Source organism: Sinocyclocheilus grahami, unplaced genomic scaffold (genome assembly GCF_001515645.1).
Source record: "Sinocyclocheilus grahami isolate Dianchi unplaced genomic scaffold, SAMN03320097.WGS_v1.1 scaffold37.1, whole genome shotgun sequence".
Taxonomy (NCBI): Eukaryota; Metazoa; Chordata; class Actinopteri; order Cypriniformes; family Cyprinidae; genus Sinocyclocheilus; species Sinocyclocheilus grahami.
Window position 1 is genome coordinate 3,597,759 of NW_015505216.1, and position 16,643 is coordinate 3,614,401.

General features: G+C 36.4%; 1 protein-coding gene across 1 annotated transcript; it reads right to left on the reverse strand.

Moving 5' to 3' along the window:
* Positions 1 to 54: 54 nt before the first annotated feature.
* On the reverse strand, positions 55 to 5,801 carry LOC107581764 (actin-related protein 2/3 complex subunit 1A-like). The gene is made up of 8 exons (XM_016267414.1): positions 5,789 to 5,801; positions 3,034 to 3,085; positions 2,837 to 2,944; positions 2,526 to 2,738; positions 1,478 to 1,553; positions 1,178 to 1,371; positions 566 to 656; positions 55 to 454 (listed from the first exon to the last, which is right to left on the reverse strand). The coding sequence occupies exons 1-8, from the start codon at positions 5,799 to 5,801 to the stop codon at positions 416 to 418; spliced, it is 786 nt and encodes a 261-aa protein (XP_016122900.1). The 3' UTR covers positions 55 to 415.
* Positions 5,802 to 16,643: the final 10,842 nt, after the last annotated feature.

A 16,643-nucleotide genomic window follows, 5' to 3' on the forward strand; every position in this document is an offset into this window, starting at 1 on the left:
CCTGTCAGTGACAAAGGCATTGAATCAAACAGAAAGAGACGACATTTGCAAATGTTGTGTAGTATACGTCATTTATTTCTAGCAGATCATTTACATAAAATTCTCCTTTTAATTTAACTCCTTTCCGGTTCCCCTGGAGACCCAGAACATTTTGATCAACCATCACACACTGCTGGGGTGCCAGCTTTGGCATAGATTTTTTTTCTTCTTAAAAAAAACAAACAAAGATCCTAACCCCTTTTTCCATTAGTGTTTTTCCTTTTTTAAGAGTGTCATACATCAGTTCACACCACTGCTCAGTGCTTTTTTTTTTTCTTTTCTTTTACTTAAAAACCTTCAGAAGTGTTATCGGAAATCTCCTCGTTAGTCTTCGAGCTGCATTGCTTGTGCTGTGTCATGCTAGTTCGTGTAAGCTTTACATGATCCGCAGGCCTTGGATTGAAGACTCTAAGGTCTGTGGAAAGAGTAAACATGGTCATAGTTCTAGTTAACCAAGGAATAAAACAGAAGCAAGTTAAACTGGCATGAAAAGTTTGGTGTAATTTCGAAAATATTAAATGCAAACCTTGAAATCCCATATGGTCATTGCTCCGTCAATTCCTGTAGTGCAGAATTTGCGACAATCTCTTTTGTCTCCTTCATATATAGACACTTGGCTACAAAGTTAAAAAGAAAAGTTATAGCACAATATTTATAATAATGATGATAATTTATATGCAAAGTTAGGGGTCAGTAAGACTTTAAATATTTTTTAAAGTCTCTTATGCTCACAAAGGCTGCATTTATTTGATCAATACAGTAAAAAAAAGACAGTAATACTGTGAAACTTTTAATGTTTTAAAATAATGTATTCTTCTGATGGCAAAGCTGAATTTTTAGCAGTCATTACTCCAGTCTTCAGTGCCACATGATCCTTCAGAAATTATTCTAATATGCTGATTTGCAGGTTAAGTAACATTTCTTATTTTGTGCTGCTTAATATATTTGTGGAAACCAGGATTTTTTGATGAATAGAAAGTTCAAAAGAACAGTATTTATTTGAAATAGAAATCTTTTGCAACATTGTAAATGTCTTTGTCATTTTTGATTAATTGAATTAATTTCTTCAATTAAAAAAAAAAGTCTTACTAACCACGAAATTTACAATTTGGTAGTGTATATATAATTTTCGCCCTACGTGATGCTGTTCTGATGCAGGGTTTCTAGGGTGCTATTGCGGTCCTCAGTGGTGGCCCTCTTATCCATGTTGCGGAAGCGTTCCATGGCAGAAATGTTGCGCTGGATGCTCTGCTTTGGAATGTCCAACTTGGATATGAAGGTCAAGTTTCCACCATCATCAAAACTGAACAGCATAGGGCAGCAATCGTGACCCTGATGGAAAAAAAACTCTACATTAGGTCCTGAAAAAAGGCAATGGCCTCTAAAGTACAGCACAAAAAAAAACGTTTCAACCAATAAAAAAAGTAAAAGCTCTTACTGCTGCCACAATGTTGTTCTCAGAAACAAAAGTCACACTCAGAAGAGCAAGATATTCTGTCTTCAACTGGCTTGGCCTGCAAAACAAAAGTGTGCTATTAGTCATTAATAGTGATCAATCGATACTGATATTTTATAACCGATACCAATTATTTGCATGTTTATGTGCCCGATAACCGATATGCGGAACCGATATTTATTTACTGTTATAAAGTAAATAAATGACTGAGTTTTTCCTCCTTCCAGTCATCTTAAAAAAAGTGTTGAAAATTAACAGTCTTTCATGTTAAATTTAATCTTCACATTACAACAATAAAAAAACATTTTATTTAAAGCATAAGCAGCAACACTAATATTAACAATAAGCAAAATAAATGTAGAATGTCTAATGTTTTCAAATGGAGAAAATAAATAAAGGACAGGAGTCATATCAACTTCATTTTAAACTACAGTTTTAGTAGGTTTATAAGCTGTTTAATAGCTAGAGTCAAGAATAATTAAATGGATAATGTTAATTGACTGAAAAATATTCTCTGGAATATTGGAATATAACAAACAAAACATCGTATTTTATTGCATTTCTCAACTGGCATGTTATATCAGAATTACTAATAATGGTTTTGTCCTTCTAGATTATGAAATGCCTGCTGACAGCACGGTTTGTCTATGACTGCATATCAGGCATTTATATAATACATCTAATTTGTGCATTAATGGCTGTTATGTTAAATAAAATTTACTAACTACAGTAAATCAAGTACCCGTGCACGCCGTTGTTGTCTTGTTTCCCCTCAGATGCGCTGAAATGGTGATCCTGCACGCAATTCTCAAAACATCCACAAGATGGCGGCATTTATCGGTGAATCCGATATTACAAAACCGATATCCGATTATTGTAAAATGCTTAAATATCAGGCAAAATACCTGTAAATCGATATATCGGTCTATCTCTAGTCATTAACAAGCATGATGTATTACAAAAAGTCTCTTATCGACAAATCATAACAGTTTTTTTTTTTCTAAACACACCAACCATTTCCAATACTCACGTTGAGCTTATTGTGGGGTCCACTACAGTGACGGTGCTGTCATGGCTGACCCAAGCCAGTCTGTTCCCACTGGCTGAGAAACAGACGCTGTGAACCCATCCTCCACTTCCTGCCCCGCCAAACTCTGACATCACCTGCCCAAAGGGCATCTTGGACCCCCATGGGGTTGGAGCTGGTTTCTCATCCACCTCCTTGATGTATGCAGAGAATACCCTAAGAAATAAACATGCAAATATGATTCAGAGCACTAACAAAAAGTTTATTTTTGACATTTGCATTAAGGGTTAACAAGCTTCAATATGCAGACTCACCTGCATTTGAAGTCACATGACCCAGCTGCCAGAAGCACATTATTTGGATGCCAGTCTAAACTGAGGACAGTTGAACGGATGGGCTTCTTGATGTGTTTACTAACCCACCTAAAAAAAATGTAAAAAATTATATATACAGTTATAAGACTTCAGCGATAAATCAATCAGTGTAGCCCAACATATCAACTGTGCCCTACCAATCATTTTCAGACTCAAAGTAGCAAACGGATATGAGTCGCGCTCCACTCCCTATTTTACTTCTAGAGAACACGTATAGGAACTATCTTAACACATTTAGTTTGAAACGCATGTTAATTTACATACTTATGTTAGTTACATTCTTATTTTGAGTTTACTTTTTTTTTTAAAGTATCAAACTCGCAGTCGTGGATAATAATGCACTCTGGATTTAGTTGATAAATAGCTTAATTCGTGTCAGAAACGATGAAAACCAGCACTGACAAACTGGCAAGCCGGGTCTAAATCACATACATCAGTGTTATGTCCACAACTAAATCTGCACAGTTTTTTTGTCTGTAATCATATACTAAAGCAAAAATTACTTGTTCAACCGGCAAAACCAGATGACGGCTGCCAGTTCCCGGTTTCAGGGCGTGGGTGAGGCGGATCATCAATATCTGATGCCACAGGCTTCTGTTGCCTGCTACATTAGCCGACAGCTAACGCGAAAACAGAGTACATGCCAGTAAACATTACGCAGAAAGCCGGAAAAGTGACTCCGGGTTTAAAGATAAAGGTCTTATTACCTTATACAACCGTGAACACTGTTATAACGCGAGTGAATTTACAGAAATGTTCGCGGTCGGTTAGATTTGAGGATAAGGAAGGCCTTGCTCAAGATGCCGGCTCAGTCCGCTCCCTGCTGTCGGAAAAAGGCATGACACGGGCCTCATTTACCTGAACCGATGCTCCGCTTCTTGAAGAAATGTTCGCAAGGATGTTGGCTCTCGGGTGTTCACCTGGTAGACGGACTTGAATTCGCGGACTCTGGACAGTCGACACGAATTCACTCCGGCTGCTCTCTTCTCACTCCCTGATTTGGGCCTGTCAAGGAATCCAGGAAATGGCACGCAGCTCAGCGCGCATGCGTACGCAGGGCAAATGGTGGGCGTGTCCGTGTGCACTCACAGCGCAAGTCATTCAGTTTTCAGAAGACAAATAGTGAGGGCTGGCACTGTATGAGCAGGCCACGGTTCAAAGGGCTGTGCAGATTTTGATCTTAGGCGGGATAAGATTGATTTTGATCTTAGGCGGGATAAGATTGATCGTTTTATTGTATTATAGCCCTTAAAGGGACAGTTCACCCAAAATGAAAATTCTATCATGGATTACTCACTGTCATGTTGATCCAAACCCACAAGACCTTCGTTCATCTTCAGAACACTATTTTACCCATGTCCTTGCTACGTTTCTAGACCTGGGAACATTTCAGTTGCATTGCTGTCTATGGAGGGTCTGAGAGCTCTCAGACTTCATCAAAAATATCTTATTTTGTGTTTTGAAGATGAGAGAAGGTCTTAGGGGTATGGATCAACATGAGGGTGAGTAATTAATGACAGAATAAAACATTTTTTGGGTGAACTATCCCTTTAATATATCTGTGCAATATCATAGTGTGGTTTTCTTGACATTTTTTGTTCGAAAGATCTTAATAGTCCTTTTCTTGTACATTGCTCTCCCTGACTTTGATTCATGTGGGATGAATTCTGCCACTTTGATAATTCTACAGTATATTCAAGGCCAAATTAGTTGTCAGCAGATGCTGGGCAGCATTTTAAATGTTACATATATGCATAGGCTACACTACCATTGAAAAGCTTGTGGTCAGTAAATTTTTTTTAATAAATTAAAACTTTCATTCTGCATCAAATTGATAAAAAGGGAAAGTAAAGACATTTATATTGTTACAAACGATTTATATTTCAAATAAATGCTGTTCTTTTGAACTTAAGAAGCAGCACAACTAAGAAGAAACATTTCTTGAGCAGCAAATCAGCATGTTAGAATGATTTCTGAAGGATCATGTGACACTGGAGACTGGAGTAATGAAGCTGAAAATACAGCTTTGACATCACATTTTTGATCAAATAAATGCAGCTTTGATGAGCATAAGAACCTTCAAATTCATTTTGAAAAAAAACCTTACCGACCCCAAACTTCAAAACGTCTGTAAAGGCCAAATTAGTTGTCAGCATATGCTGGGCAGCATTTTAAATGTTACATATATGCATAGGCTACACTACCATTGAAAAGCTTGTGGTCAGTAAATTTTTTTAATAAATTAAAACTTTCATTCTGCATCAAATTGATAAAAAGGGAAAGTAAAGACATTTATATTGTTACAAACGATTTATATTTCAAATAAATGCTGTTCTTTTGAACTTAAGAAGCAGCACAACTAAGAAGAAACATTTCTTGAGCAGCAAATCAGCATGTTAGAATGATTTCTGAAGGATCATGTGACACTGGAGACTGGAGTAATGAAGCTGAAAATACAGCTTTGACATCACATTTTTGATCAAATAAATGCAGCTTTGATGAGCATAAGAACCTTCAAATGCATTTTGAAAAAAAACCTTACCGACCCCAAACTTCAAAACGTCTGTAAATTAAATACCGATTTCTACAGCTGGCATTTCAAACATAAATTTAAATTGCATTCCATTTCCATTTTAATACTACTTTGTTAAATTCAAATGTCAAATTAAGATTCTGCATCCTGTTTGCTACCTCAATGAGCTGTCCATTTCCCATTTCCTCTTTCACACGGGTCAAAAACAAGAAAAAAGGATGCACTTTTCACATTTTTAAACATTTATCCACAACTGTCTGAGGCTGGCATATACCTACACATTGAGCTTATTATGACACTCAGTGGTGTCCACCAGCTCTTGCTCAACAAGTTTCCTGGCAGGTTTAGAGGCTTCCAACCCACTGCACACATCCTTGATTTCAGTCACCGTCTGGTTCGAGGCTAAATAGCTCCCTGTTCATACAAATCTCAATTTCATACTCAAGTGGGACCAAAGTTGATTAAAAAAAATTATAATTCTGATGAGCTTAGATCTGCTCTTACAGTCTCTTGAAGGTCAACCATTGTTTTTGGTGCCATTGTCCTGCTGCATCTCCATTTTATTCAAGTCTGAATCCATTTTCTTCTTAAGCTGCCTTCACGTGCTATCGGAATTATCGTAAATACGAGTTTCCTAATCGGAAATTAGACGTGAACGCCTCTCAAGTCGTATTTACTTCTGGGAAATTCGGAAATAATTTTGATACCAGAGTTTCCGAGTTGGGCGGGTCATGTCTTTAAACATGGTGGAGGGGACAACCATTGCTGCTGTCAATGCTGTTCTCACAACAAATACATCCCTTTGTCTTGTCGCTAAAGTAGTGTATTTATAGGCTAGATATGAACGATCATTCGAAGCATATTGTATGTTTTATAAGCAGTGAAATAAGCATGTATTTTACCAAAATTCCAGAATTGTCAGCAAACTGCATGTGTGGCGTGGTGAATGTTTATGATAGTCAACCAATGGGATGCTACATTTTATTATTTCCGACATTAAAGCACATGAATACGACAAGCTTGTAATCACGACTTCATAAATAGGAATTAGGAAATTTCCGATAGCACGTGAAGGCAGCATTAGTCCTCTGAGCTTCAGCATGACCTCTGACCTCTTCCTCCAGGCTAGCTTAGAGGAAATCTATTGTACTCTGATGTTTCTTCCTTCTGCAGTTTTGGGGGAAAAAAAGGTTACACTGATGTTGAAAAAAACCCATATTTTTTGAAGATAAAAATGTGATTAGAAACTCATATCCGTGTGTTTGAACTAGTGCTGTCAAACGATTAATTGCGATTAATCCAAAATCAAAGTTTTTGTTTACATAATATATGTGTGTGTTCTGTGTATATTTATTATGTACATATAAATACACACACATGCATGTATATATTTCTGTAAAATATGCTGTTTATATAATAAATATATTTATATATAATATAAATTATATAAATATATACATGTAAATACATGTATTTTCAAAATATATACTGTATGTGTGTGTATCTATATACACATAATAAATATACATAGTACACACACATATATTATGTAAACAAAAACTTTGATTTTGGGTGTGATTTAATCACGATTAATCATTTGAAAGCACTAGTTTGAACATTTAGTTCAGTTGTCACTGATACTAATTGATGTTTGTATAAGGAGTTTTAAAAATTCTCTGAGAGCCTGCAATACCAGAAATTACTTTTTATCTTTTCTAACAGATTCCAGATGATCAAGGAACTCCTCATAAGCAATCCTGAGCTTGTATATCTAGAAATGGCATTCCTTCTGATAGCTTTCAAGGTCTGTCTGCAGCTCCTCACATTTCAGACTCCATTTTTTAATAGTCGCTCTGCATGGAACTGAAATCTAAGTATTTTAATCACATTCATAAAAAATATATTCTACTGGTACCCCCCCAAAAAAGCAGCTATTATCTTCTTCAATTTAATGCTGAGATCTTCCAAGTCTGTGCTGCATGACCTCTGTGTGGGGAATTTACAACCATATTTTAGTAAAATATTTGATTGCTTTCACCTGTTTATCCTATTCTGACTTTGCCAGAATCGACTCCCATCCTTCCAAGTCTCTTCTCAGGTCCATTAGTTTTGAGCACTTTAAGCATTGGCAACATTCTTGTCCTCCTTTAACATCTCTTTCATACCCTGGATATCGGTTCTTTCATGCTGATTTTCTGCTTGGTCAGCTGGTTACAGTACTTCTCACCATCTGCAAACATATTTAGTTCCTAAGAATGTAAAAATGCAGTTCATTTTAATTAGAAATGAAAACCACATTCAGACACGGTTGCTGAGGCCAGGGCTGAATCACCTTTTTCTTTTGAAACAGTAATCAATTTTTCAAGTTCTTTGATCTTCTCTACCATTTTTCTTGATTTCTCCAGAACAGCTTACCTCTTTAGGCCTTCATCTTGCTCTGTTGGTGAGCCATGTGGAGCAAAATTTTAACCTGAAAATAAAACACTGCAGGATAGAAAGGACTAGAAAAGATATAAATTAATAAAAAAAGGAAAACAAATTAATGACTTCAGAAGTATGTTTTGCCACATTATTTGAGCTTCAGGAATCTTCTCACATTTCGCTGAATGGCAGTGAATCCATTTCTGAAGTAGTGAGAGACGAGGTGTTTAGATTAAACCTTTAAGTATACTGTATGGATTTTATGTGCTGTTTCTGTCTTGTCATTTTTGCGTGTCTTATGAAAAAGAGCTACTGTTTTACAGGAACAGCTTATACTTAAACTAGAACAGCCTTTCGGGCAAATGCAGATTCCCTCTAGGATGCCCTTACATCAGTTGCCAGGTGCAGGATTAGGAATGCATCACAAACACCTGGTAAACATTAGAGCGTATATTGAAATAATAACAAACTATGCTGCTTGATGGAAGTGCATTGGTTAACATATCAGTATGTGTTATATTCAGGGAATTTAAAGACTATAACTTATATGTAAATAATTAAAACCTGAATTATATAGCATATTTTAAAATGTTTTGTTTACAAAAAGCTTTACAGAGGTCACAATATACAAAAAGACTCATATAGAGAATAAAATAAGGGAGCACTAGAAATATAGAAGGAAAAAAAAAGGAAATGCAATAATGACGGATATTAAAAGGGTCATATGATGTTGCTAAAAATAACATTATTTTGTGTATTTGGTGTAATGAAATGTGTTTATGCGGTTTAAGGTTAAAAAAACACATTATTTTCCACATACTGTACATTATTGTTTCTCCTCTATGCCCCGCCTTTCTGAAACGTGTCGATTTTTACAAAGCTCATCGTTCTGAAAAGCAAGGTGTTAAATATTATTTATGCGTTGTGTTGCATCGCGCCGCGTAAACATAAAACCATGTCTGCATTTGTGATCGGAGAAATGACAAACAACAAGCACTACTCTACACTGCTCAAAAAACTCGCTTTAAATATATAAAATATAAAAACTCTTTAAATATAAAAAACTTACTTACAGTCTCTAAGTCAGAACAGCCGGCATTGTAGTCTACTCTACCAGGATCAGGAAACAGTCCTCCATAAAATGTGCTGCACACATCTGAATATTTGGGTTGAAGTGTTCTGGAACAGTGTTGTAAATACAACTTAACCACTGATTTCTAGTCGTGTCCATTTTTGGAAAGCCAAACAAAGTAGTTTCGTTTTCAAAGCGAAACACAGCGTCACACACGGCGGGCTAGAGTGAGCGGCGGCAGCCTAGAGTGAGCAGAGGCCGGGGGCTAGAGTGAGGAACGGCTGGAGGGCTAGAGTGAGCAGAGGTGGCGGGCTTGAGAAAGGCACGGCCGGCGGATTCGACGAAGGAGCGTCCGGAGGGCTTGCGGCAACCACATGTGATGACCCCGGGCTGGACTCCGCTTCGTCCACGGTGAAAGCCGATCCGGCGATCCACAGCGCAAAGTTGATGTATTTCCTCAGCGACCAGCACGGATCAGCTCCAGGCATGACGAAGCAGATATCCTCAGGCCATCCAAGATGCACATGAGTTTCTTCACCAGAACAGATTTGGAGAAAATGTAGCGTTCTATAATTTGCTCACCAAAGGATCATCTGCAGTGAATGGGTGCTGTCGGAAAGAGAGTCCAATCAGTTGATAAAAACATCACAATAATTCAAAAGTAATCCACGATTCCACACCACTACAGTCCATTAATTAATCCATCATTAAGACATTCATCATTAGACATTCACTTCTAAACCATTAAGTCCTCTATCCTATCCTATTTGGACTCTCATCCTGACGACACCCATTCACTGCAGAGGATCCATTGGTGAGCAAGTGACTTAATGCAAAATTTCTCCAAATCTGTTCCAAAACTAATCTACCTATCTTGACCTGAAGTTGAGTAAATTTAAGCACATTTTCTATTTTGGGTGAACTACTCCTTTAATAAAAAGAATGAAATACAAAACAGATATAAATTACCTGATTGTTTAAACTCATTTGGCACAGTGCAGTGCACAGAGTGGTCATTAGTTTATACAGCTGTTCCTGTTGGGTCCAAAGGAAATATCAACTTTAAAAAAAGAGTATGTTTTGTGAGGAAGTTCAGGCATTTTGTTATATTTATAGGTGTCCAGTACACTATAGAAAGCTGAGATGGTCTGGAAGAGCCCCTTTCTTTCTTTCCTTCTTTTTTTTTTTGCGCCTGGAGCTTCCTCTGCTTTGAAAAGCTGAGCCAAGAAAGCCATGGAGGGCTGCAACAGGCCCACCACTGTTTCATTCAGTGGATCTTTGTTTTTGCATAGCCATCCTGCTTGTTATATACCACTTGGGATGTGCTGATATAATCAACATGGGACATTCTTTGGCTGAGAATCTATAGCAACAACATGGAAATCTTTCTTTCTCAAATGTAGACTTATAGTTCCAGCATAATGCATCAGCTCAAAATGGGCCTCTGGATCTTTCTACCATGCTTTGGGGTTTAGGAAGTTGCTACATCATCAGAGTAAATCATCAAAGATAAGATGAGTGTCATACAGAGCTGCTTTGAAGGTGATCAAATAGTACATTAATAGTCAGTCGACTCGCAAATGTCTTCATCAACCAGCTTAGAAGTGAATTCAGATAAATTTCCCCTAGAATAAAAAGGACAAGGTGATTCAGAAGAATTGAGTATGCTGCTCTCATGCAAGTTTTGTACATTGTTTCCTTTGTGGTAGGAGAATATAGGAGATGAAAAAGACTGTTGTTCCTGGTGGTTTTAGCATTGCCATGGCCTTTAGGACAGGGTAAAGTAGAGTAAATGATTCGGTGTAAACCCTCGGCTTATAGAACAGGGCATGATGTTCCACAGAGAGGGCATCAAAACCATTTGCTTGCCTTGAAATCTGAAGCTGGCTTCCCTCCAGTGGCTCCTACATTGACAAAATACTGGATGACCTTTTTGGTGTTGCTCAGTCTAGCTGGAACCAGTTTCTCGTGATATTTTAAAGCTCATCGCTGTTCTCAACACAGAGCAGGTATTATTTATAACACACAATGGATAAATGTTTTAGAACTGGTTTTATAATTTGTATATATTATTAATCAACATGAATCTAACTTGAATTAATTTGTGAAAATCACTTTCTGCAATCACAGTTGGATGAAAGAAACAGAGCATGACCTACACCTAGAAATCTCATGTGGGTGATTACGAAAATATTGTACCATCCTTAAAATCTGCTAAATTTACTTCAGAAATAAGGTCGCATAATTGATTGTATTTATTTTTCTTACCCCATTTGCAAACTGTGATTACTTGTTTTCAGTATAAATGGAACAAAATTAGGTGATGTTAATAAAAAAATAAAATAAAAATAAAAACCGTTATATTTGGTCAATGATTAAATACTGCTAAAATATTGAATGGTTTTTAAATTAATTAGAAACAATTGTTAGATCTGCATTCATGATATTGTTATCAGTAATTAAATCCTGCTAGATCCAGAAATCTAATTCCCTTGATAAAAAAAAACAAAAAACAGATGAGTTGCCCAAAAATAATTTGATTTTTTTTTTTTTTACTTTAATGGTATCATTTACATGTGTGTGTGTGTGTGTGTGTGTGTACTTGTTTATGCTACATTGAGGGGACCAAATGTCCCGGCCTTTGATCCCATCAATGAGATACAATTAAAAATAGTAAATGATGTTTATCTGAAAGTGTAACAATGCAGACAGGTTTTCTGTAAGGGGTAGGTTTTAAAAGTAATAGAAGTCTATGGAAAGTCCCCACAATTCACAGAAACAAATGTGTGTGTGTGTGTGTGTGTAAAAAGTAAAATGTAAGTCTTTGTGAACCAGAAATCCTTATTGTTCTCATCATCAGCTAGTGACACTATAGCAGCTTTTACGTAGGAAGAATAAACAAGTGAAAAACATTTGTCTGTGATTTGTCTACTGATTGTAATGTGGCTATGTTGTGTTGTTATCTCACACACAGTGTGAGCGGTGGTGCAGTATTCCACTTCAAGCATGTGTGGACACATTAGGGGATCATTAAGGCTGCTAACTCAAAGCTGTGAACACACATATGCTGCTCCCTGGATACTCGGAGGATGTTCCTGACAACTGCATACATTAATTAGCTATCAAAACTATAGGCGGTATATTCTGAGATGGCTAAATTTACCTTCTTAATATTGAGATACGAAAAAATTCACCAATAATTATAAAATGTAGCTGTAAAGGCAAAAAGGAGTAACAATCTACCAATCTTCATCTAACAATGGTGCATTTTAACATGTCCATATAGCTATTAGCCAGTCATACACATTCCATTTAAATTATTTAAAAATAGATAAAAATATTAACACTAAAACTTTTCGATTATAGAAGTGTTTTTCCCATCTGTAGAGTCACATTAACTTATAACTTGGATAAAACTCTGAGTTTTCATTTGCAAAGTTTATCACTCAACAGACAGAAAATACTGTTTATTTAATGTTTTCTACTATTTACTATCAATTTATGGATCGCAACCAAGAGAACGGGGAAAGAAGCAGCCAATTTGCTTTTATAATGTTCCACCCCATCACATTTTCCCTTGACTCATGTTTATGTATATTAATACCTCAAGGTATGGATTTTTATCAGCATATTTGAATAGCACCTAAAATCATTCTTCGTCTCTTTTATAGAATGTTTAAAATTGAACTTTAATACTTGATACATTTTTTTAATTTCAGAAAACGACTCGCAGCGAATGTATTTTTACATGATTTAAATATAATTAAATTCATAAATTAAATTCATTCATTCATTCACACACAGTTTCTTTCAATTCCTTTCCTACTTTATCAATTCAGTTAACAGATTTTTCAGAGACTGTTTCAGTTGGCAAACAATCAAATCCTACACTTATCATAAACATATTATGACCAAGAGGTGGCAGAAGTGAGCTACATCATCGCAATTGATTGAGTAAATTATGTCAGTAAGGTCCAGCCACAATCTGTCTGCATTCTTTCATATTTGGAGTAGTTTACATCATATGCATCACATTCTAAAACTTTCTCACATATATCATTTGTTGTGAATGTAGTTAGTAATCCTCAATGACTTTCTCTGTACTCAGCTCATGTCTGGCATTTAATTAAGCTCTAGTGTTGCAATCACTTTCTAAAATCCAAACCACAAAAATACTACCACAGCTAAAGCTTGTAATTTAACTAAAATATTTTTTTTTGTTACTTCATAGCATTATTATTGAGAACCCCATTGATGCAATATATTATTAACCATTTGTTTCAATATATTAGTTTTAATTTACCAGCAGTAAAAATGAGCAATATATCTTATGAGATATTAATATATGTGCATGTCATCTGCGGTCTTAAGACATGCCATAATTACATGATGTTCTCAATAACATTACTATTTATTCAACATTTTCATTTTTTGGGTTGGACATCATTAAACCACGTTGCATCCCACACAATGAACTGATTTAATTATTGCATTAATATGTATTTGTTTCATTTTTAATGAGTCTTCAGATCAAATACATTTCATTATAATGCCAAAAGCACAATGCCTCTCTGCTCATTAAAGTGGTGACGGACTGAAAAAGGCCAGTGTGTGGCCTGCCTCCCTCATTAGCCTGCTGTTTATGTGGATTGGCTTTTCTTCTGCACAACACTATTAAATGGCTCTATTGTTTCCAGTTGCTAAACTCCTCAAATCCAATCCCTTCCCCTATTGCTCAGACTAACCTTGTTTGCTTTCTACCACACAACAATTACCGAGCCACAATTAATGCAATCAGAATAATGCAAATTTAATGTAAATCATCTACATTCATCATCTGGTAATTTATTACAACTCAAAACAACAACCTCTACTAAATGTAAAATGTTACAGGAAGCTGCAAAATGACAACATTACTTATATTTTTCCAGATTTCCTAGACATCACTTTAATTCACATTAAATGTGACCCTGGACCACAAAACATAAGGGTCAATTTTTCGAAAATGAGATTTATACATCATATATACATATACATTGATGTATGGTTTGATAGGATAGGCAATAGACAATATTTGGCTGATACTCAACTATTTGAAAATCTGGAATCTGAGGATGCAAAAAAATCTAAATATTGAGAAAATCGCCTATAAAGTTGTCCAAATTAGGTTCTTAGCAATGCATATTACTAATCAAAAATTAAGTTTTGTTATATTTACGGTAGGATTTTACAAAATATCTTCATGGAACATGATCTTTACTTAATAGCCTAATGATTTTTGGCATAAAATAAAAATCTATAATTTTGACCCATACAATGTATTGTTGGCTATTGCTACAATATTCAAATACTCTAGATGGCATCGCTGCAAAACAGCCAACATACAATTTTTCATAAAGTAATTTAGCTTTGGACAACATCTCAACTCCGTCTACATCACATACCACAAATGTGATCCTGGAGCACAAATGCAGTCTCAAGTCGCTGGGGTATATTTGTAGCAATAGCCAAAAATACATTGTATGGGTCAAAATGATCAAAGTTTCTTTTATGCCCAAAATCATTAGGATATTAAGTAAAGATCATGTTCCATGAAGATATTTTGTAAATTCCTACCGTAAATATAACAAAACTTAATTTTTGATTAGTAATATGCATTGCTAAGAACCTAATTTGGACAACTTTAAAGGCGATTTTCTCAACAACAAAATTTTTTTGCACCCTCAGATTCCTGATTACAAATAGTTGTATCTCGGCCAGATATGGTCAATTCCTAACAGACCATACATCAATAGAAAGCGTATCTATTGAGCTTTTAGAAGATGTATAAATCTCAATTTCCAAAAACGGACCCTTTAATGGCTGGTTTTGTGCTCCATGGTCACAAATGCTGGCGGAAGCGCGAGAGCGCGCACGCCCAGCCGCGAGTACGTGCACGTACAGCTGTACTAACGTGATGTCAGAACGCCGTTGAGCTCAAAAAATGTTAGCCTGTGTTGTTAAGTCTGAAAGCTACAGGGGATTTGCCAGACGGAAATAATATCGTTTTACCGCCTAGAAACACATGTACAGCCCACGTATTTGCGTAGCGCTTTTTTATACGGTTTTCTATCCGCTTGCAGCGAGCGTCTTGGGTTCATCCTGAGAGAAAGTTGGTGGTTATTTTGTGGGAGTGATGTCGAATCCTGGGACTCGAAGGAACGGGTCAAGCATCAAAATCCGGCTGACAGGTAAAACACACGAGCTTCTCTGTCGTTTCAATTGTATCGTTGCTGGGTTAATTATCGTTTTATACTTCTAGTTACGCTATCGTCGCTGTGTTTTGTCGCTAATGTGTGTACGGAAGGCTAAGCGACTATCCTGCTAGCTTCTGCTGGGGTGAGTTGCAGCAGCCTGGCTCTTCATGCTAAACGCATGCTAACGCGACAAGCAGTCTTCCATTTCATCATTATCTCTATAAACAGCACAATAGTCCGTGGACTTGCTTTATTTTCACTTATGTGAGCGTTATCGGTCGAAAGCGGCTCCCCCTGCACGGGTTGTTAGGTTGGATTAGTCGTAAATCAGCTGAGTATTAACCGGGTGAAGCAGAGGCAGCTGTTTTCTCGGTTCCCCTCATCTGGATGGCTGTGTCTCTGTTATATATTAAGATATTAAGACTGCCATGTGTGGCAGACTATTCATTAATGCTTTGTGTTGTGTTTTACTTATTATATTTGCTCACTTAAGCAAGTTAGGAAAGGGTTACAGTGCTTGGTCTTTATATGCTAATATAGGCTACTCTTTCACAATCCACTGTTGGGGTTTTCAATGGGGAGGGTATTTTTCCCTTCTCTTTTGAAATCGCTTCTTTCTTGGAAATGAACAGGATATGATTGATGCGTACTGATCTCATCGACATCTTCACAGAGATAGTGACAGTGCCCTGGAGGATTGCTCTCTTTAAACCAAATCTGCTGTTGAAGTGTCAGTGTTTATGGAATAGAAAGATTAATAAATGCACAATTACAAGGTACAAAGCATTTTTCTGTTTTTATAGCCTTTTTGTTGGTAACACTTTAAAACAAGGTCCCATTAGTTAATGCATTAATTAACCTTACCTAACATAGAGTGATACATTTGTTACAGTATTTATTCATCTTTGTTAACGTTTGTCAGTAAAAACAATGTTCAGTGTTAGCTCGGGTCCATTAAATAATATTAACAGATAGAAGTTTGGATTTTAATAATGAATTAGTAAATGTTGAAATTGTTGTTAACTAAGATTAATAAATGCATTAAAAGTATTTTACTTGGTTAGTTAATGGTAATTCTGATTCATGTTTTCCGTATTGTAGTGTTACTGCTTTTCCTCCCTTTCCTGTTAGCAGCTGATGTATGCCACTAGAACAAGTGGACTACATGGGCATTTTGTCATTTTAATGTGAGAAAGTTTGACGTTTAGTTGGATGTAATGGGTCTCCCGTGGCTCCATTTTTGTCTGGCAGAACTATTTTGATGTCAAACGCAACACTACTATGCACTGCTTTGATGAATGCAGTGACGACACCATATAAAGACATTTTGTTCCCACACAAACAAGGGAGCTCTGAATGAGCCGGTCTTTATTTTAGACAGATGTGTGTGTGTCTCACAACATCTCCTCTGTGGCCACTTGAGTTTGTTTGTGGAAGAGATGTCCACAGCAGAGGTGGAGAGCTGTTGGGCTGCAGACAAACCCA

Excerpts from the sequence above, each read along its gene's own strand:
- LOC107581764 (XM_016267414.1), bottom strand. Across the intron at positions 2,739-2,836 it reads TCATGTGACTTCAAATGCAG|GGTATTCTCTGCATACATCA; the intron begins GTGAGTCTGCAT and ends TTTATTTCTTAG. Across the intron at positions 1,372-1,477 it reads AGAACAACATTGTGGCAGCA|GGTCACGATTGCTGCCCTAT; the intron begins GTAAGAGCTTTT and ends TTTTTCCATCAG.